This window comes from Puma concolor, chromosome A1, assembly GCF_028749965.1.
Source record: "Puma concolor isolate L17-30 chromosome A1, mPumCon1.1.hap2, whole genome shotgun sequence".
Classification (NCBI taxonomy): domain Eukaryota; kingdom Metazoa; phylum Chordata; class Mammalia; order Carnivora; family Felidae; genus Puma; species Puma concolor.
Window position 1 is genome coordinate 134907397 of NC_141667.1, and position 23447 is coordinate 134930843.

At 36.6% G+C, this 23447-nt stretch overlaps 1 protein-coding gene across 1 annotated transcript in view; it reads left to right on the forward strand.

Moving 5' to 3' along the window:
- Positions 1-23447, forward strand: part of FBN2 (fibrillin 2) — a 258120-nt gene that overhangs the window by 60929 nt on the left and 173744 nt on the right. Inside the window, exon 6 of the mRNA XM_025924336.2 lies at positions 10821-11018. Within this exon, the coding sequence (XP_025780121.1) occupies positions 10821-11018 (198 nt within the window). The remainder of the gene's footprint in view (positions 1-10820; positions 11019-23447) is intronic.

Below are 23447 nucleotides of genomic sequence, written 5' to 3' on the forward strand. Positions count from 1 at the left end.
GCTCATTCCAACAGGTGCCCCCTCAATACCCATCACCCACCCTCTTTTTTTTGTCATTTCATTTTGATGCTTTTCTTATAGACAGAGTAGAACTGAATTTTGTTATTTTAATCAGATTACCAATTATTTGATCAGAAACTAAGCATATTCATATTATGATTTCAATATATATGGTTTATTAATACCATTTTATTTAATGTATATGTCATTATATTTTGTGTCTTTTCTCTTTTCATCTTTGTTGTAATTTTTAGTTGTAGTCAATTATATTTTACTTTCCTGTCTCTGTTGCCCTTCTTTCTTGATTAAAAAATTCTGTGTTCTTCATCAAACTAGTGCTCACCGTCCTTTCACCATTGTATTGAAACTTTTATTCCTCTCATAACTTTTGTACAGTATTGAAATTAACTAATACCTATTCCTGTTACCCTGAGACATTTTTCATGTTTACATCTCCAAGTCCTGAGTGAAGATCTTAGGAATAATTCATTTCCAAGTCTTCATTATGGCAAATACCACCCCCCCATTCCCCCAATTCTTGACATTATTTCAGGCTGTTATTAAGTTATATTTTATGACTCTTATTTGAAGAATCCTTTCTCAAAAATTATAAATTCATAACCTGTAAATGTTGTTTTGCTGTATTTTTAATTACCTATATCACATAGGATAAAAATAATGTCCCACTAATTCATCTTCTTTGTAGGCAATCTGTGTTTTTTTATTTTTTGGGTTTTTTTTCCTCTCTAGAAACAGAAAAATAGTTTTTCCTTTTAATCTGAGGTTCAGAGATATACAGAGATCACAGGAAGCTCTTCTTTGGAGTATGTCTCTTGTTTTTCATTATTCTTGTCTAGGATACCATGAGCCCTTTTACCCAGAAGGTGAAAACTACTGTTTATTTAAGCTTAGGAAAGTTTTTCCTACTATTTCTTTAGTCTCTTTATTTTTTTAATTTTATTTTGAATTCATATTATTCATATTCTCATTTCTAGTCTCTGTGAAGTCTAATCTTTTACTTAGGATATTAATTTTTTAGAGATTTTGTGGTGTTGTAAGCTATTTCTTCCATCTGATCTTCTAGACAACTAATTTAGCTGGAAGCAGCGACTGCTGGGTTTTCTGTTCCTTCTGTTGAGTCTGGATGTTGAAAGGGTTTTACCTTCATGAGCCAAAGAAACACTTCAGTCTTTCCATTTGTATTTGTGTATCCGCAAGGTAAGTTCCCACACTACCCATTCTGGTCAGGCTTCATGGGCTTATTGGCAATTACAGACTTGGCAGCTGTGTAAGGTATGTTCATTTTTATTTTACTGAGCTGGTATGAGACTCCTGTAACCTTCCTGCCGAGTGTCCCTGGGGTATCCTTTTGTTCCTGAGCCTTTCCTGGTGCTTATGTATGAGGAACAGGTATAAAGCTCCAAGCAGAGAACCAAGAATGACCGGTTTCTCCAGTGCAGACCACCAGCCATGATGGACCACCACTACCTGCAGAGATCTGTTGACTACCTGCTGTTGTTTAGGAAGCAAGTCACAGAGGCGGGGCCTCCCCCTTTGCAAGTCTAATGGATGTGTCGACAGATGTTACCTATGTCCTCTTAGAAGCCCTTATGATCAGTGGTCTTCTATGCTCTTCAACATTTCCCTCAAACTCCCAAGTAATTAAAACCCCAGTAGTGAATCACATGACATTCACTTTCTCCTCAGGAGGTTTCCTCACCTCTCTAACACCTAACGTTGTGACACTAGAAGTTGTTGGTCAGGACAGAATCACAGAGCAGGTTGTGCATCCTTTTTCCTGGGATGAGTGTGATTTATCAGGTGTGACTGTATGTATGGTTCCTTACAAATATCTCAGGAAGAAATGATGTAAGCAGAAATTTCAGTAAGAAAATAGTAGCTTGACTCCACATTAGTGTATAAAGGCTATCATCAAATTGTGCTTAACATTTTATTCACTGCCACTGTGATTGAGCTTGGTGACATCATTGTGTTTGGATCAGGCGATATATCAGCATTGGTTCCCACTGATTTTGTATCTGACTTTAATGATAATGGATAAATGTTTTGGGAGCATGTACCATTTTTCCCTGGAATCATTCCTGCCTAATGAACTGTACTAGGTGTTTTTCTTAGACATCATAAAATTTGGTACTTTGTTGATCTGTCTGGCCTGTGATCCATCTTTTGTGTTAATCATTTATGTCACTGGCCTCTTCATTACTTATGACAAATTTCTTCTGTTTCTTTAAGTTTCTTTTTCAGAAGTGACAATATCCTTCTGCTTAAATGATCTTTTTAGTTTTTAGTCTTCAGCATTTTTTTTTGTTATGCATGAAGTAAATTAATTGGTTTTGCTCTCGGGACAGTGCCCTTTCAGTTCATAGGCCGTGAATTTTAGGACCACATCGTTGATGGCCTTCAACCTTATGAAATGTGACATCAAAGATAGCAATTTTGTTTGCACCATTGGCCAGCACCTAATTATCTTTCCTGCCTCTTCATTCTTGCAGAGCTCTTTGATGTTGGTGGTAGTCCTGTGTTTTGAAAGACTGTGGAGAATGGTGAAAGGGGCCCTTCTTTACTGAGTCTATGTTCCACTGAGATTTTCAATAATGGTATTACGTTAGAAACAAAATGCAGTACAGCTGTGGTAAAGTAATTACTCATTTATTTGCAGAAGCAAAAGCCTTTAATGTTTCTCTCAGTGTGCGGAGAAAGAATTTCTCCCTAAGTGAACGTGGCTGGGAGATTCATCTTTGGGAGAAACCGGAAGCAAAGCAAGATTAGGCTTGTGGAATATTTGGGAGTTGGGAGATCATACCTGGGGGAGGCAGGAGGCATTTGGGGGATTGCGACAGTAGTCATCAATATGGTGAAGGGCTTTGGTCTGCTAAGAGAGGGCAAAGCTACCATAAGCTGTGGGTGCGATGACCTCTGTCTTGGGTTTGATGAACACGATGTGGATGGCACAGGGCTTTGGAGGGAGGTGAGCCTTTAAGTTCAATCTCGGTTTCACTTTTCTAATTTTTCATTCTCCATGTGGATCTTAATCTCTGACTTTGAATTTTTCCTCTGCCATAATGGCAAAAATACTTTCTTAGCAGTTCAGAATTGAAAGAGGTAACTTATAGAATGGGTTTTATAATATGAAGTGCCTGCTACAGAGTTAACTTCCTTCCATTTGTTGCCAAAAAATTGGAACAATCGGTTCATAATTCAAGAACAACAAGATACCATATTTCTCCCTTTAAATAAGTAAAAATCACACCAGTCACCTCTACTCTGTGTTGGAGAGGGTGTGAGAATGAATCTGTCTTCAGAGAGCAGTTCTGAGTATGTTTGGTGTTTTTCAAACTGGACCCTTGTCCCAGCATTTCTAGTGCTAGGACTTTACCTTACAGAGACCCAACCATGTAGTCGGTAAACATGTGGAAGATTACCCATGCAGTATTGTGTGCATTCTGATCAATTGTGGCAACATACATTTCCATCACAAGGCAGGTGGTCAGGGTTGCCAGGGAGGGATGTTTCAGTGCCCTCACTGGTGACTCAGTATATGAAAAGGACTCAGTTTATTTTGGTCTTAAAACCTCAGGTTTGCTTTACATAAATATGCTTTTAAAAGCCTGATTATTCCTTGAGCTCAAAAAATATATTTTTTAATTGTGGTGAAATACAGGTAACATGAAATTTACCATCATAAGCATTTTTAAGACTGTAGCTCAGTGTTCTTAGTATCTTCACATTGTTATGCAACAGTGGTGATCATTGTCCATCCATTGAATTCTTTACATCTTGCAAACCTGAAACTCCATTCCTATTCAACTCCGTACTCCCTTCTCCCCCTAGCCCTTGACAACCACTATTCTATTTTCTGCCCCTATAAATGTGATCATTATAGGTACCTCATGTAAGTGAAATCACAAAATAGTTTTCCTTTTGTCACTGGCTTATTTCACTCAGAATAATGCCCTCAGGGTTCATGTGTCCTGTAGAATGTGTCAGAATTTCCTACCTTTTTAGGTCTGAAGAGTATTCTGTTGGATGTATTTTGTTTGTTCAGTCATCTGTCAATGTACACTTGGGTTGCATCCACCTCTTGGCTTTTGTGAATGATGCTGCTGTGAACCTGCATGCATAGATACTTCTTCATGTCCCCACTTTTAGCTCCTTAGGGTATATCCCTTGAACTTCTAGATCCAACTTATAAGTATCTATAATCTATTAATAAATCAAGCGGGTTTTAGTAGTCACTTTAAAAGGCCTTTAAACAATATTTGGTTCCAATTTAATACGTAGTTAATGAAACACCTCCATATCTGTTAAATTGCTTTTTTTATATTAAATGCATATAATTTTTAAGCACTTCAATTGTGCAACTTAAAAACCCTTGTAAACACTCAAGTAACTCTTATAAAGCTAATTAAAAAGTAAATGTAAATACTCAAACTTATAAATAGAAATTTATAATATATGACATAAATTTGTAATATGAATATGTTAATATATAAATATATATTATATAAATATAAATTTATAAGTTCACTTAAGTTCACTTAAATGGTCCAATCCTGTGTATAAGCGTAGGCACATTTTAAGTTTAAAAAACTATCGTTTTAGGGGCCTTTGGATGGCTCATTCGGTTAAGCGTCCAACTTCGGCCCAGGTCATGATCTCACAGTTTGTGAGTTTGAGCCCCACATCAGGCTCTGTGCTCACAGGTTAGAGCCTGGAACCTGCTTTGGATTTTGTGTCTCCCTCTCTCTCTGTCCCTCCCCAACCCACGCTCTGTGTCTCTCTGTCTCATAAATAAACATTTAAAAATTTTAAAAACCTATCATTCTGAATAAGTCACTTCATTACTTTGTGGTTACAAGGCAGTCTGATGGACAGGGACAAAAGCTGTTAAACATTAAGGCACATAATTTTTGCACGGATTCCATAAAGCAAAAATATTAATTTAGTGGCTTTGATTTTCTTAAACATTTCTGTACTGAATTCTAAAATTTTCTGAGGCAGATGGATGCTTTTCTATCCAGGAAGACTATTATCATTTCAGTTGCTTGAGTGTATTTAACTCTGAATATTTGATGAGCATGAAATCCGGATCTGTAAACATTCAGGGCAGACTTTGTTGAAACTAAGGAAACTGTTGTATCATCCCTTATAAATTTCGGGGTTCCCTTCCCTGCTCCAGTGATGTCTATGATCAAAGGTTTTAGCTGGTGCAGTGACCAGGTTCTTAATTAAAACCATGATAGAATGCACTAAAAAATGTTATTTGTCAGAAACTCCATTACTGAAAGGAGACCATCCCAAAGCCAGGATCGTTAAACTAATTACGCACAGTTCACGCTTCTTAGTTATATTCCTTCGTGTCTGTAGCTTCCGCACAGTGTGATCACTTGACTACACATTGCATTTCTTTGGTTCCTGAGAATGGAAATGCCTTCTTGCCTAACTCGAAATAATGTGCACCTTGATGGAAACTCCCACATATTTTCATGTGCTTTCTAGGATCAGGCAGTTCTTTGTATACTAAAGTGGGAATGGATGGAATTCTGGACATCTTATGGCATTGTTGGACTAGTGGTTACAGTGGATGGCCTCTAAAGGGGCCATCGATTACACAACTCCAGGGGATGACATTTGCATTACAGTATGTGTGGTATCTTCCCTAAATTATACAGTGTGTAGTTTACTGCATCCTCCTGGCAGTTAAGTGAATGATACTATAGTCACACAGGCAGCTGATGTCTTGCTGTCACTGTGACTGTTTTCCCTTCATGTGAAGCCTCATGGAGACACCTAGTCCATTGATCTTCCTGCTTTCTCCCACTTCTTATTTTATTAGTCCTCCTTTTCCCCATTTCCTGTTTCATCCAGCACAGATCTCATGGTTTATTATTGTAAAATACGTGTAACGATACCTTCAACTCCTTGGCCGTTGCAATTTTTTTTTCATCTGACAGACAAAACCCTACCCCTTATAAACCCCGCTCCTGAGTGAGCCCCTCAGCTGCCTGAGGATGCTGGGGAAAGTCCCCAGAGAGGTAGATTTATCCTTATATCAGGACATCCTGTTCATCTGCCCTAGGGAAACCCTGGTACCTTGGCTGTCACCTGGGAGCCCGCCGGGTTCTCACATCAGCTCCCTGTCCTGGTGGGTGCACTGCCATCTCAGCCCCAAATAACTGAGTCCCAGCTGACCCCACCACCTGTTTCAAAACGAAAATAGAAGGTGTGGGAAAGGACATTGTTTCACTTTCCTTGACTCTAAATACACCTACATCTCTGTGCATTCTGCCCTTCTTTCTCACTCTGCAAGAAAAAGTGCTTTCCTTCTCCTAAGGATAACCCCTTCGCACATTCTAGTTTCACCACCAGGCTGACTCCTCAGGGATCTTATACTAGAAATTATTATTCTCATCGCTAATCATGAGCCTTAGCTTGGTCATTCACAACGGCTTTCAGAAATGTTTGCCTCGGGGCGCCTGAGTGGCGCAGTCGGTTAAGCGTCCGACTTCAGCCAGGTCACGATCTCACGGTCCGTGAGTTCGAGCCCCGCGTCAGGCTCTGGGCTGATGGCTCGGAGCCTGGAGCCTGTTTCCGATTCTGTGTCTCCCTCTCTCTCTGCCCCTCCCCCGTTCATGCTCTGTCTCTCTCTGTCCCAAAAATAAATAAACGTTGAAAAAAAAAAAAAGAAATGTTTGCCTCTTCCATAAAACAAAACAAAAATGTAAAATAAAAAATAAGCAAAAAAACTAAATGACAACAACAAAAAATATTATCCCCTCAATCCCATATCCTTCTCCATACCTGTTTCTTTCTGTCTTTTCCTTCTGGAGACCTCTTCAAAGGTTGTCTATTTGTACAGCAATAATGCTCAGTTTGGTTATCTAACACTGGTTAGCATCTTAAAAAGACTTGTGAAAGTATATTACAATTCCCAAATATATTCAGTTGTATTTATTTCAAGTAGAATGGTAACATAGGCTATAATAAAAAAGATAGAAGATAGAAAATATTAGCAAGGATGTGGAGGAATTGGAACCCTCATTCATTGCTAATAGAAATACAAAATGGTGGATCTATTTTGGAAAAACAGTTTGGCAGTTTCTTAAGAAGTTAAATATAAATTCACCATACAACCCAGCAGACAACTGATTGGTTAGCAGATGCGGTGTGGAAAGCTATTCAGCAGTAAAAAAGGATCGAAACACTAGGACCCTACTATCTCACAGATGTCCCTCTAGAACATTATGCTAAGTGAAAGAAGCCAGGCAGAAAAGACCACATATTCTATGATTCTACTTACATGAATTGTACAGAAAAGCCAAATTTATAGTGACAGAAAGGTTAGTGGTCGACTGAAGCTGCAAATGGGCATAAGAAACCTTTTGGGGCAATGCAAGTGTTCCAAAATTAGATTGTACTGATGGCTGCACAATTCAATTAATTTACTAATAGTTATTGAATTGTACAATTAAGATAGATGAATTTATGTCCCATGCATGAAACCTTAATGATGTTGTTTGGAAAAAAAAAAAGGCAGGGAGCAGCCAATTTTTGATGAGGTTTCTCTTTGCACCAGTTGCTTAATGGGAATAAAAATGAAACTGTAAGAAAACAAGTTAAGATGCTACATTGCACTTAGATATCAACAAATCAAAATAACAGTATTTGTGTTTCACAGGCTACTTTTTAAAAACATATTCAGGGTCATATGGTAATAAGGAAAATACCTGCTTCTAAACCACTGGTCCCAGCACACCTAAAGTGCTAAGCAGTTCTTTCCTTTTAATCTTTGCTAATGCACTGTGAGGATGTCCTTGACTATGAATGGGTGGTGTGGTATACAATAATAGTTAGCCCCTGCTGAAAACTTGATGACAAAAATGCACGATCCTTTTCTACAGTACCAAATTGTTTTAGGGCTCTTTGACTGTAATTAAAATGGTAGCCAAGTTTGGGACAGAGTGTTTTACTTAATCTGAGCAAGAAATCTAAATCCACTTTCAAGAGCTGATACTTGTTCATATTTTACAAGTTAGTAATTCTTGCATACTAACTTGTAATACTAGTATATTCTTGAATGACATGGTAATTTTAAATTTTACTTTTTTAATGTTCATTTTTTATTTTGAGAGAGAGAGAGAGAGAGGGGAGTGGCAGAGACAGAGAGAATCCCAAGCAGGCTCTGCATTTTTAGCGCAGAGCCCAATGTGGGGCTAGATCTCACAAACTGTGAGATCATGACCTGAGCCTATATCAAGAGTCGGACCCTCAACTGACTGAGCCACCCAGGTGTCCCAGTAATTTAAATTTTTAAACTAATCAGTTGCCAACCAGAAAGCAAAATGTAGTCCTATAAAATAGTTCTGCACAGTTTGTAAGGTGGCAAATACAGGGTAGACAAACTAAATAAGTAATGGTAGGCTCTTTTTCCAGGAGGGGAGGGGGTTGGCTTCATTAGACCCTTCAACAGGAAAGGTCAGTTCAGAGAATAAACAGCTCTCGTCCAGATAATCTTCTTCTCCAAAGAGACCAGACTGAGAGGACATTATTTTAAGAAGGTGTTGAAGTTAGAAGTTAGAAGAAGGAATGAATTTCCAGACAACACGGCTTACTTAAGGATAGGATTATGAGAGAGGGTATGCAGGCTTCTCTCTGGGAATCCTAAAAGTATACAGAATATGAACGTAAGGTGTGTGAGCAAAAATCCACAGAAAAATAAGGGTTCTATATCTTTTGTGAAAAACAGTTCCCCATTGGTTCAGAACTCGATTTAATTTACTGAGTCTAGTATTTAATTTAAAATGGCAAAATAATGTGTTATGTGAAGGACAGTAGATAGGTTTCAGAAATTTACAACCTGGCAATTTGTGGTGTGGGAAGCACGCTTGTTTATAAAGTTGACATATCCACACGTATACTGCATTTGCAGCCAGCACATCTGTTGTTCTTATGTAAGGGATTAAAATGAGCTATTTTTGTTAAAGTTCAGCTGCAGAGTAACAGAGTGTTAATCCAGCTTGGTAAAGAAGTTACCTATTTTAGATTTTTTCTTCATATTAAACTTTAAAAATATGCTTTTCCTCTCTAGGAGAAAGCCTTAGTCTTTGTTAAAAAAATGGAAAGTTTATGTGGTTTTAAGTTGTGTTTGTCATACGATAGCATTCAGATGATATCACAGTTTTTCTAGCTTAGCATTTTGAGTGTGAAGTCATATCCAAGTTTGCTTTTTTCCAGTACATTTTTCATAAAAATCTTACCAATATTATTGACTCTTCTTCCTTTGAATGTGAGATTGTTTTGTTCTTGGAAATCTGAAGTAAACTTGTTCTGGCTTTCCCCTTCACATGGAATTATGTCATTTGCACGAGGGCTTATCAGGAAATCCTGACTATCATCTTACATTCCCAAGAGTTAATCAACTGTATTCATACAGTCTCCGTGAAAGGGGGGGGGGGGGTGGGGAAGCCTCTTTCACATATTTCTGTTGTAGTTTTATAACAAATGTGAATTGTTTCATTAGTCAGTCTTCAGGAAACTCACTTTTCTCTGATTTCCTGTGTCTCTCGAAAGAGCAACAGCAGCTCTCAAATGAAAAACTGTTTGGTTAATGATTCAGTTCTGCTTAAAAGAGTAGATACTGGTCATCTAAAAGGTTCCTTGAAGTGAGTTATAGGAGAAAGCAAGATAGAGTTAGAATGCCTAGCTTTCAAGTTGCCTGTAATCTGGATCAGTCTTTCTTAAACTTGAAGTTATGTATGAATCTTCTGAGTGTTTGTGGAAATGTAGATTCTCGTTCAGTGAATGGAGGCTGAGGCCTGAGTCCACATGTCTGGTCACCTCCCAGGTAGCGTATATGTTTCTGATCCATGGTCTACACCTTGAGATGCAACAGTCCCCATGGATCATCCTTACTATGCATAGAGGTCTGCTGTAGATGATCTGTGGCATGCATTTGCTAATGTTTTTATCATTATCATAACAGATCAACAATGGTGCAGCCATCTTGTAGAGAACAGAGGTTGTATATAATATTAACTTATCTAGAAAGAATCCTGACTATGGGCCTTGTTAGTACAGTCTTTTTAGGTGAACTTAGCTGAACTTGTAGAAGTAAACAGGCTGACATGAAAACAGAAATCAGATTGTTAGAACTTAATGTTTATAGACATGCCAGACTGTTTAAATACATCTGCGATACGGAAGGATATGTCATTATTGGTTCTCTTCTAATATTCTGACCTCGTGTCCACCCAGTCAGGAAAGAAAATCTTTGCTAGGTAAAGAGGAGTCATTAAAGCAGGTGCTATCAGTGTGGAGGTGAGGAATGTCAGTGAGTGGAGAGTATCAGGATAGGGGGTGGCTGGATCTTGGTGTCCTAGAGAAGGACACACTTCACTCCCCCGCTGCCATGTAGCACGGCAGGCCTAGCGTGGCCAGATCTTCCAACTTTTCAAGAAAAGCCAGAAATAGAAATTTCATGTGAATTTCCCAATTTAAAAATGTTGGCTAGTAATTTAAATTCTTTCAGAGCATTATGCAGGCCAAGAAAACACATCTGTGGCCCAGACACAGCCCTTGAGTTACCCATTTACAGTGTCTAGTGTAAAATACATTGAAGTCTCCTAATGCACTCCTCATGAGCGAAAAATTAGGAATTTTTCAAAATGAAACTTTCCAGCCTTTTGTCTTTAGACACTTGAGTCAGAAGTAATAGCCTCTGTTTTATGTATTTGGAGCTACTGGTGTAAGACTGGCGTATGGTCATAAAACCTGTCTTTCCATCTTCTTTCACATTCCAGATTACAGGACAGGCCCTTGTTTCACTCAGGTCAACAACCAGATGTGCCAAGGGCAGCTGACAGGCATTGTCTGCACTAAGACTCTGTGCTGTGCCACCATTGGACGGGCCTGGGGCCACCCCTGTGAGATGTGTCCTGCCCAGCCTCAGCCCTGCCGACGGGGCTTTATCCCCAACATCCGGACCGGAGCTTGCCAAGGTGAGTTTCCACAGACTTCCCACGTGTGGGTCTCCTTTCACTGCACTCCGACTATCCATCTGCCACCAATACCTAATGCCATTCAACCTCCCCCATTCCCGAGAAGGGCCTCATCAGCAAGCCTGACTAGAGATGACTTTTTGTTAGCCACCTAATGGATAATTATTTTTCAGCTCTTGACATAAATGGAGAAGAGATAGTAGGAAAAATTGGGGAAAATAAAAAAATAGATTAAAATATCTCATATAATCAGAAAAACCACTCCTATATCTTCATCCAGGCAGCACTACACGCTCCTTACCACAACCCCTGAAAGATACATGCGTAAATACCCTGGACAAACAGTCTTTCTCTTTCTTGTATTCTCCTTCAAGATATTGGAATCTGGTTTTAGGTAATAGGGAGAAGAGAATGCCCTGACATTGTTATTAATAGAATCTTTAGGGGCAAAGTGTGAACTCTGTAGGTGAATGCAGTTAAGAGTTTATAATTCAAGGGGCGCCTGGGTGGCTCAGTAGGTTGAGCATCCGACTTCGGCTCAGGTCATGATCTCGTGGTTTGTGAGTTCGAGCCCTGCATCGGGCTCTGTGCTGACAGCTCAGAGCCTGGAGCCTGCTCCGGATTCTGTGTTCCCCTACCACCTCTTCTGCTTGTGCTCTCTATCTCTCTGTCTTTCAAAAATAAATAAACATAAAAAAAATTTTAAGAGTTTGTAATTCAAGTGGTTGCAATCTGGTCTCCAGGCAATCTTCCCAACCACATCTTGGTGAATATTTTATATGTTAGGGTTAGATTGGGGCCCCGAGCATGCTACAACAGTAGACTCCAACCTAAGTAGCCAAACATTATGTTTGTACTGGATAATTATTTTAATTAATTTTCAGCGGCCACAATTCTTACCTTTTTTTTTTTTTTTTGCCACTTCTCTGATATCACATGTATATTAAACCCATTTTTAGAGTTTGGAAATAGCTCTGTAATGAGTTCTCAAGTGGCAGAAGGATCACAGGAAAATGGAAAATGACTTTTATTCAGAGAAATATCACTCATATTTGAGACATGAGGAGCTGGGTTTATTTGTTATAATGAAATCATATACAAAGTTAGATTCCTGAAGTCTTTCAAACTGATGTTAGTAACCAGCATCACAGGCCAGATGTCATGTACCCAATGTCTGTAAAATGACATATTGTGGAAAACCAGTCCAGTATCTCCAAACTCGTGAGATTTGTAGTTTGGGAAGCTTGCATATACCTTCAATTCACTGAATAATCACCATTTAGGTGCTCTGCATAATTTGCTATAAATAATTTGCTGACGGTGGCTTCTAAAGATTTTGGTTAGTTTTGTAGTTTTATAAAAGTTAAAAACTTTTTAGTTTATAAATGTTAAAAACTGGTCTCTTTCAAAACTCTTCCAATCACAGCTCTAGTGGTTCCCAAGGAATGAACCGGCAATTTAGTAGATTAGCAACTTTTCATTGAATTACATATAAAAGCAATGTCACCTGTTAGTGTTTTGTCTCTTTATACTTATCACAGGTCAGCTCTAATATGGAAACTGTGGAAACGTCACTTTTAATCCCTTGTTTTGTATGGATAATAAAATTCTGTATCTTTGATATGACTACCAGTTTGATTTTACGGAGTTTCTGATAAAGCAACAATATTTTCTATAGAAGACATACTATATACTGTATAGTATTTATCATACTATATAGCCTTCCTAGATTAGATATAAATTAGCATAAAATTTATATAGGTTCGTATTAAAGAGAAAATACTATGTAGATCTACTAGATTAATACCGACTAGATTTACTAAGGTAATAGCTTTTGCTTTTTCTATAGCACGTTTTACTCTCTGATATACTTGCTTGTTTATTGTCTTTATTGCTTTTACTCTCCCCCAGCTAGAGTGTAAGATCTATTAGGTCATAAATCTGTTTTATTCATTAATGTCTCTGAGGCATCTGGAAGAGTACCTAACATGTGGTAGATACTCAGTGACTATCTTTGGAATTAATAACTGGGATTAAGATTAACATACTTGCAAAAACCATATTTCATAAAAATAGTCCAGGTTGGGAAAAAGCTCTTAACCTCAACCAAAACATCCCAAATCACTCACTCTCCTCATCTTCTATATCTGTACTTAGGCTTTTATTTTTTTTAACTATGTATTTTGTCAGAGAGGCCTAGTTTTTCTGAACACAATTACTAAAATGTGTGATCTGATCTCAGATTTCCAAAATATCCTTTGGGATTTAGTAATGTCTGAAAGCTTATTTATTTGATTTTGTTTATGCAGTGAAGATAAAGTTTTCAGTTTCATTTGCCTAAAAATATAATGGGTAAGTACAGCAACCAGAGGAAAATGAAACTTGCCACATGGTTAAAATATCTGGAAAAGCAAGTTTAAAAAGTTCTGCTTTATTTCAAACTCATGGCATAGTCACAAGGTTCTCAATTAAATACTGATCCTCAGTTCAGGCTATTTTAAGACTGCATCTTACTGTGATTTCATTTTCCCTTTAAATTCCTAGACTGTTTCTCAGATACATTGCCAGGTTGATTTGGAAGATACATGGCATGAAAAAAATAATGTGATAAAACATGATATGTATGTGTCATACTTTTTAAAATAATAGCTCTCTTTTTGATAGGATAATTGAAAATTTTTGTAGAGTTAAAAATAAATTTCAGATGCATAGATGTTGACTGCAAAGAGGTTAATATTGGTTCTAAAATGTGGATCATATTAACCAGAAAAGGACATTTCTAAAGTTCTAAACATAATATTATTCTGTAGTTGATGCAGTTAGTGAATTGCCTTATCTTTGGCTTCAGAAGACATGAGATATGATCTGATAATAAATATGATCTTATAATAAACAAAATAACTGTTTAGATGTAGATTTCCACAAAATGTATATGGGTTCCTTTTAAAAGAAAATACTCTACTGATCTACTAGATTAATACTGACTAGATTTACTAGGGTAATACTTTTTGTTTATTCTGTAGCACGTATCACTTTCTCATATACTTGCTTATTTATTGTCTTTATTGCCTTTACTGTTCCCCAGATAGAGTGTAAGATCTGTTAGGTTATAAATCTGTTTTTATGATGATACTTAAATAAAGTTGGTAATTAAGTCAAAATTAAGATGATACTTAAAGACAATTAAGGTATGAAGAGACCAGTACGTTTTTTTTCCCCCCACATCTTTAACTGTTGCCATGATGTCTTTGTGGATTTAAGTAAACACTGTCAGAGAGGTTCACATTCCTAGGGTGCTTGGTGTTCAGTCATAACGATCTGTGTCTTTGCAGGTTAAGAGCCAGTTGTGTTCTCCCTTTACTCCCAAGTCTTGTACTTTTTTCATTTTATTAATATCCAATCAAAGTTAATATGGGCCTTAATGTTTAAGCTATCATAAGAACAAGTGAATTAGTTTAAAAAGTGACATTAATCCCTTTTCCAAGAATATATACAAATTTTAAATATACCAGAAACTGCCACATGTATCTGTTGTATTATTTTCTTATGGTTTCTTATTGTCTTTGAATCTTTAGAGTCTTTTTGAATCTACTCGAATTAAAGGGATATTTTATTGAATATTAGTACTTGATTTTGAATCTTTTAGATTTTCAAATGAACAGGGTGCATTTATAATTTTAAAAACTATATTAAAATTTGCATAGCTGCTAATTTGTTATTTGATTTTTAGGAATTAGCCTTTTACATATTCCATCCATTTCCCAAACTGAAAATATAGCAGGAGAAATCTCCTCCTCAAATTCTGTCTTTTGCTATGTCCTGGTAACAGGTAATAGTAACAGACTGACATTGAGCCTCTGTTCTGTTCCATGCAACATGAGAGGTGTGCGAAATCAGACATACATGATGGAGTCGGGACCTAGCTAGCACACAGGACAAGGACTTGAATAAATAAACAGCAGTACAGACCCTAAATCAGTCCGTGCAAAACAAATGCTGGTGTGTGTTCTTTTCAAATGGTGTCAGTGTTCAGAAATACCTCATTCCTTTACTCAGGATGCACGTGAAAAATGTAGAAAAATTGAACTTCACTTGAACCCAAGCAGGCCTGGGTAATCCTTCAGTCATAGTTTGAGAAGAAGGTACCCACAGTAAAAAGTTATTTCTAGGCCTTCTAGATAGCACAACCTAGAGAGAGATTTGGTTCATTTGATTAGTATGAACTGTTAAAGACAAATTTATCTGGGCTGTCTACATTGAACTATTTAACCAGACCATTATAAAATTTAACTTTTGTTCAAACTGTGAAGACAAGTCATTCCTATACAATCCAGAAAATTTACTTAAGCCTAATTAATTGTAGAAACTTTTTTTAAAATAATGTATGGATGGTATTTGTGTGTGTTGTGTATTATATCTTAATGAAACAGAACGTTACCTGAAAGATACATTGTACACAGTGAAGCCTCAATGAGTTAAGCACAGGGCTATTCCCATATACTTCTAAACATACTTTTACAAACATGTATCTTAATGAAAGAAGATGTTACTTGAATGACGGTTTACAGACAGTGTAGTTTCTTTATTTCTTTTTTTTTTAATGTTTATTTTTGAGAAAGAGACAGTGTAAGTGGTGGAGGGGCAGAGAGAGAGAGAGAGAGAGAGAGAGAGGGAGGGAGACACAGAATCCGAAGCAGGCTCCAGGCTCTTAGCCGTCAGCACAGAACCTGACACAGGGCTCAAATTCATGAACTGTGAGATCATGACCTGAGCTGAAGTCAGACACTTAACCACCTGAGCCATCCAGGCACTCCTAGACAATATAGATTCAATGAGATAAGCATTCAGCTATTCCCATGTGATTTTACACATACGTTTGCAAACACTCATATCTTAATGACAGATGATGTTACTTGAAAGGCAAATTACACACAATGTAGTTTCATTAAGAACAAGTCCATTGCCATACACTTTTTTTTTAAGCTTGTATTTAAATTCCAGTTAGTTAACATACAGCATCATAGTAGTTTCAGGTGTGATTCAGTCCTTCTATATAGCACCCGGTGCTTTTCGCAACTCTTACTTTAAAAAGATAACAGAATATTCTCCTTCTAACTCAAAAACTAACAAGAAAATCAATAATAGAAAACAAGGTCTTCTGAAATAAAATTCTGCTACTCGCAGTTGAAAGCAGCGATGAACACATAGGTAGCTGTCGGGAAGTCATTGAGACAGGGAGAGTCTTCTGAGCATTTACCGCATCAGCATTCTGAAAGGCTCTTCAGAGGTTGGGGATGTCCTGTCGGAGAAGTGGACACTGTGTGAGTGAGAGAGCTCCTGCGGACCCTCAGAGTATTGAAAGGGATAGCGGAAAGAGAGTCTTTGAAGGCAAGCCTTCTCTAGTACCTTCTACCCAGCCTTCCAGCCCAGGAGTGGTCCCTGCGGAGGAGGAGAACGAGAAGGAAGGAAAGAGAGGAAGTGGGAACCACCAGTGAGCATCTCAGAGAGTCTGTATGTGAAAGAGCAGGTCGGGGGGGGGGGCACACCCCCACCTAAAAGTTGAAAAATTAATACCAGGACAAAGAAAAAAGTGGGAGAGAGTTTGGTGAGCAGATATCAGGAAATAGTTCCTACAGAACTGTCTTTCACACCAACTCATTTCTTTTTGGGCTCTCCCCATTATTGTTTCAATAGGAAATGGCCCCATTGAAAGATGAGTACCTACATGTAAAACCTGAAAAGAAAAGAAAAGAAAAGAAAAAACATAAGGAAACATAGGTGAACATGCTTCAAAGAAGAATTATCCAAATAAACACAAGATTTATATCCTTCTTTCTTAGCCTAAAGAAATGGAAAACAATATGGGCCTTCTTTTAAAAGTTGCTTGAAGTAGAGTTATAAGAGTTCAGTAAAGACAACCAGAGATAAAAAGTGGGTTGAGGGGCGCCTGGGTGGCTCAGTCAGTTAAGTGGCCAACTTTGGCCCAGGTCATGATCTCGCGGTCCGTGAGTTCGAGCCCCGCGTCGGGCTCTGTGCTGACAGCTCAGAGCCTGGAGCCTGTTTCAGATTCTGTGTCTCCCTCTCTCTGACCCTCCCCCGTTCATGCTTTGTCTCTCTCTGTCTCAAAAATAAATAAACGCTAAAAAAAAAAAAAAAAAAAAAGTAGGTTGATAGTACTCAAAAAAGAAGCAGAAGAGGGATTTGAAACTTTACCTAACAGAAGGAAATGCATACATGTATGTATATGTGTGTATATATATTTCTACACACACACATACACACACACACACACACACACACACACATACATAAAACTGAAAAAAATTAGTGACAAATGTTAAGATTAAGGAAATCACAAATCATAATGCTAGAGAACAGTAAATAAGCAATGATTATAAAGAATCTGATACTCAGTGAAGTCAGACTAAAAGCTGAGGAAAGGAACTGAAAAAGAGATAAAACAAGAATTTTCTAAAATGGATAAGGCTATCAGTTTGTAAACTGGAAGACAGAAACCCTCAATAAAAATAGAAGATAAATGGAACACCTTGGCCGAATAAGAAAGAATAAGCAAGTATTTTTTTTTTTTAATTTTTTTTTCAACGTTTATTTATTTTTGGGACAGAGAGAGACAGAGCATGAAGGGGGGGAGGGGCAGAGAGAGAGGGAGACACAGAATCGGAAACAGGCTCCAGGCTCTGAGCCATCAGCCCAGAGCCTGACGCGGGGCTCGAACTCCGGGACCGCGAGATCGTGACCTGGCTGAAGTCAGACGCTCAACCGACTGCGCCACCCAGGCGCCCCAGCAAGTATTTTTTTAAAGGAAGTACCCAAACTGGTCTCTGACTTCTCTAGAGCAACTCATAGACCAGAAAACAGTGTGGCAGTGTCTGCAGACTTGTGAGGGGATGACCTCTGTTGATTTGATTTATATTTAAATGAAATTACTTGACTGTTTCTGTAGAGTGTAATGGGGGACTAGAATGGAAGCAAAACAAACAAACAAACAAACAAACAAAAGAAAAACAACAGTGAGAAAGTTTCCGCAGCTGGTGATGAAGGGTGAGACCAGAATAGAGGCAGAGGGAAGACTGGAGGCATATTTGGGAAGGAAGCACTTGGTACTGATGGAATCAAATAAGATCAGTGGGAGGGAGATGGTGAGTCTGTCTCCTGCATCTCTGACTTTGACACCGGGATAAAGGATGATGACGTTTGTTGATTTGAGGACGATTCAGACAGAGAAGCATGCTGTGTTCTTTTCATTCCAAGTTCAGAGTCCTACAGGGAGTAACTTAACTAATATTTGCTTGTTGGGATGATCACTTATTGAACATTTGAACTTTTGTGAATACGTGATTAGTTATTCTGGCCGATTCACACTGTGTTGAGTACTTGCCATAATACTCCATATTTGTCATATTCCAGGTACAGACAAAGCTATTCTCCAATTGTTGTTCTTAATGGCTGGCATTCATTTTTGTGGAAATGCTAGTAATGTGTGAATATCGATGGAGTATAGGGATGAAAACTTAAATTTAAAAAATGGATCTCATTTGGTGACAAAGTTAGAAAAACATGTGCTATTAAATATATAGTAAAAGGAATTGGTCCTTAGTTCCCACAGACATAAATTAAATTTTTTATATACCTGTACCAGTGCACGCATTTTTCCATATTTTAATGTGAACTAAAAATAATACACCATCTAATACTTACATAATAAAATCAGTTTAATCTTTTAGGGCAAGTTTATTTAAAGAAGTTAGAGAATAAATGAGTTCATAAAATAGAATTACTATTACCTTGTTCTATTATATATAACTTTAATAGGCATACACTGAAGGGATTATATAAGGTTTTTTAAGTTTCAAAAGTTTTATCTAAATTCTGAACCTGAAACTAATATTACACTGTATGTTAACTAATTGGAATTTAAATTAAAACTTGAGTAAAAAATTAATTTTATTCTATGAAATCCTTACATGTTATTTGAAATTGTTCAACATTTAAAGAGTCAGTTTGTGCTTGAACAGAAAGAAAGAGCACATCTTTGAAATAGCGACAGAGGAAAACTAATCAGACATTAGTAGTTGCATATGCTAGCACGTTGAAGATGTAGAAAGAAAATTTTGCATAGTTTGAAGATCTGAGGCCTGCTTTTTTGTTTCTATAGAGAGAACACTTGCGTATACTTCTAGGTTCAAGTTGATTATTTCTACAAGATTGCTTCAAAGTTACCTTTTTCATTTTAGTAATTAACTTTATCTAAAAGAAATTAATGCTGTATGGTTGCGTTGTTTAGGATACTTCAAAAACAAAGGTTTCATTTTTCCTTCTAGGAAAATACTTTTTAGGCAATTACAAAATAAACCCCGTAACATTGGTTTGCTTTTTCCTTTGAAAAATTACTGAATCTACTAAATATGTAGTCAAAGATTTTATGAATACTATTAAGGGATTTATAGGTTGGCCTCGTTTTTCAACTTATATCATGATATTCTTTCTCTGGTTTTATCTGCCAGGAAAAGAGGTTTCTAGGGATGTTTTATACCACACTGTAATGAGGGTGGAAATGTAGTACATTTTAAAAGTAATGTGGTTTGAAATGTTCTGAATTAAACAGCTCAGTATATAAATTTCTTGTTCTATATTTCATTCTAGTTGTTTTCTGTTTGGATCAGATATCCTTTAATAGGAAAACAAAATCTACTTTAATTTCAATATAAAAAACGTAGGACTTGTAAGTTTTTATAGACGGATAAAGTGAGGAAGAAATAATAAAGATGCTAAGCTCTTTTGTAGGCTTAAATTCTCTAATTTAGATACTCTAAGATACACCAAACTTGGGGACTTACCAAAAACTAATAGGGGGAATCAATGTATACTGACTTACAGTTGTATCCACAAAATATTTTTAATGAAAGTAAAGCAAGATTCAGAACAAGTGTGACCTTATTCTTGTTATATGAACAGACTGATGCTCTATGTTTGTGAATAAAAGTCTCAAAGAACAGACCGCTGACTTATATCAGTGGTATCTCTTCAACTTTCTATTTTTCTGTCACTTTAAGGTTATTACAATGAACTTATAGTATTTTTTAATTAAAGATATATTAATAAATATGTTATCGTATAGATTTTAATAGGTAGCGTAAATTTGTATAAGCTTACGTTTTTATATACAATTTTATATATTTGTAATATATTTAATATATTTTCTTTCTCATAACCCTGTGCTGAATTAGAAATTATTACCTTTCACAGGGAGAGAAATTAAGGGAAATTTACATGGATGTAAATGACAGATTAAAAAACTACAAATCAAGAGTTTTCTCAATGCTTTCTAGTGTGTTAGCTGTATTTTTTTTTTTTTTTTTTTTTTTTTTTTTTTTGCTATGGGCTCTTTTATCAAGTTGAGGAAGTTCCCTTGTATTCCCTTGGTTTACTGAGATTTTATGTGGTTCCACCATCTTGGTTCCTCCTCTAGAGTCTCCTGGTTTACTGAGATTTTAAAGGGGCACCTGGGTGGCTTAGTCGTTTGAGCATCCAGCTCTTGATTATGACTCAGGTCATGTATGATCCTGTGAAGCCTGCTTAAGATTTTCTCTGTCTCCCTTTCTCCCTCTGTCCTTCTTCCCCACTTGCACTCTCTCTATAAAAAAAAAAAAAATTAGTGTTGAATTTTGTCCCTTACTTTTTTCACATTTGATATGATCATGTGTTTTCTCTTTCTTAGTCAACATGTTAATATAATAAATTATATTGATTGATTTTTTTGAATGTTGAAGCAACCTTAAATTCCTGGCATTCACCTCACTTGGTCATGATGTATTAATTTTTTTATATATATGACTAAAATTGCCTTGCTAACAATTTTTGTGTGCCTATTCCAAAAATACATTATTCTGTTGTTTTGTTTCTTGTATTTGTCTGCTTTGGGGTCAGGGCTATGCTAGTCCAACAAAATGGGTCTGCCATTGTCCCCTCTTCTCTTTCTTGTAAGAATTTTTGTACAGCTGGTATTGTTTCTCCCTTAAGTATTTGAAAGGATTCAACAGCAGAGCCACCTCGGCCTGAAGTTTTCTTTGGACAAAGACTTTAAAGTATGAATTAAATTAACTTTAGTAGATGTAGGTCTGTTCAGATGATTTGTTCTTGAGTGAGCCTTGGTGGCTCTCTTTCAAGGAATTTGTACACTTTATCTAAATTGTTAAATTATTGCTACACAGTTATTCATACTATTTCCTTTGACCCTTTTAATTTCTATAGAATCTGTATTGATGTGCCCACTTTTATTCTTTAATACTGATCATTCATATCCCCATACCTTTTTCTTGTTCTGTCTTGACAGACCTATCAGTTTAAGTTGTATTTCCAGAGAGCCAGGTTTTGGAGTCACTGATTATCTCTGTTGTTCAACTGTTGTTCTGTTTTACCATTATTTTCTTGCTTCTGTCTACTTTAGGTTTAATTTGCTCTTCCTTTTTCAAATGTCTTAATGTAAAAACTCAGGTAACCAATTTTAAGGACTTTGTTCTTTTGGTAAAACAAGCATTTTAATGCTACATATTTATCTCTTAGCACCACTTTTGGCTGCATCCCACAAATTTTGATATGCTGCATTCTAAATTTTCATATGATTTCTTCTTTGAACCATGGATTATTTCAGAATATTTTGTTTAAATTTCAGATATTTGAGGTATTCCAGCTGTTTTATATCATTAACTTCTAGTTTAACCCTGTTATGTTTAGAGAAATACTATGTATGATTTTAATTTTTTTATATTTAATGAGTCTTTTTTACATGGCCTCAGAATATAGTATGTCTTGGTAAATATTCAGTGTGTAAAAATAACATATATTCTGCTAACGTTGGGTGGGGTGCTCTACAAACATGAACTAGGACAAGTTGGTTGAAAGTATAATTCAGTCTTATGCATCCTTGCTGATTTTCAGCAATTCAGTTAGTTACTACGGAATGTAATTCCAGTTGTAATTGGGGGTTTGTCTGTTTCTTTTTTCAGTTCTGTCACTTTTTGTTCTGGGCGCTTAACAGTTTATAAGCAGTGTATATATGTAATGTGAATTATTTTTTAAATGTTTTATTTATTTTTATTTGGGGGGGAAGGGGCAGAGAGGGAGGTAGAGAGAATCCTAGAGGCCCACGTGGGGCTCGAACTCATGAACCATGAGGCCCTGACCTGAGCCAAAATCACAAGTTGTACTCTAACCAACTGAGCCATCCAGGCTCACACTAATACAGTGTGCATTATTGTGTCCTCTTAATGAGTTGACCTCTTTGTCATTATGAAATATCCATCTGTATCCCTGGTAACAATTCTTGTTCTGTTGAATACTTTACATAATAGTAACTTAGCCACTTCAGCATTCTTTTGATTGAGTATATGATACATCTTTTCAGCCATTTACTTTTTAAGCTGTCTCTGTAAAAGTGGGTTTCTTGTAAGCAGTGTGAAATTACATCTTCTTATAAATCAAATATGAATGCCTCAGCCTTTAATTAAATTGCTAATACCATTTAAATTTCAGATAATTATCAGTTTTACTGATTTTAAAGCTATTATCTTACTGTTTTTTGTCTTTTTTGTCCCACCTATTCTTTATTCATCTTTGCCTCAATTAGAGTCTAGTTTAGTATTTAATTTTTATCTCCTTAATGGGATTATTAGCTGTATTTTTTTAAAATTATAAAGTGTTAGGGGCGCCTGGGTGGCGCAGTCGGTTAAGCGTTCGACTTCAGCCAGGTCACGATCTCCTGGTCCAGGAGTTCGAGCCCCGCGTCAGGCTCTGGGCTGATGGCTCAGAGCCTGGAGCCTGTTTCCGATTCTGTGTCTCCCTCTCTCTCTGCCCCTCGCCCGTTCATGCTCTGTCTCTCTCTGTCCCAAAAATAAATAAATGTTGAAAAAAATAAATACATAAAAAATAAAATTATAAAGTGTTAGTTTTATTTAAAATTGTAACTGTTAGTGTTTGTCTTTACATATACAACGTATTATAGCCTATATTCAAATATTAATATGCCACTTCACTTAGTGTAATAATTTTATGACCGTAGTCTTCTCTTTCTGCCTTCAATCTTTCATGCTATTGTGGTTATACTATTTAATTCTATGTATTTTATAACCTTCAAAATGCATTATTATTATTTTGCTGTTGTTATTTTCACCAACCGATTATCTTTAAGTCTATTAAAAAATAAAAAATGTCTTTTAAATTTATCAACACGTTTAGTATTTTCAGTGCTTTTTGTTTTTTGTGTAGACCATAATTTCCATGTCATTTTCATGTTTCCTGAAGAACTTCTTTTAACATTTCTTTTAACATTTCAGACTCCTTTTGTCTGAAAGTCTTTATTACAGTTTCTTGAATTTCATTTGTCAATATTAAGAATTTTGGTTCCTAAAT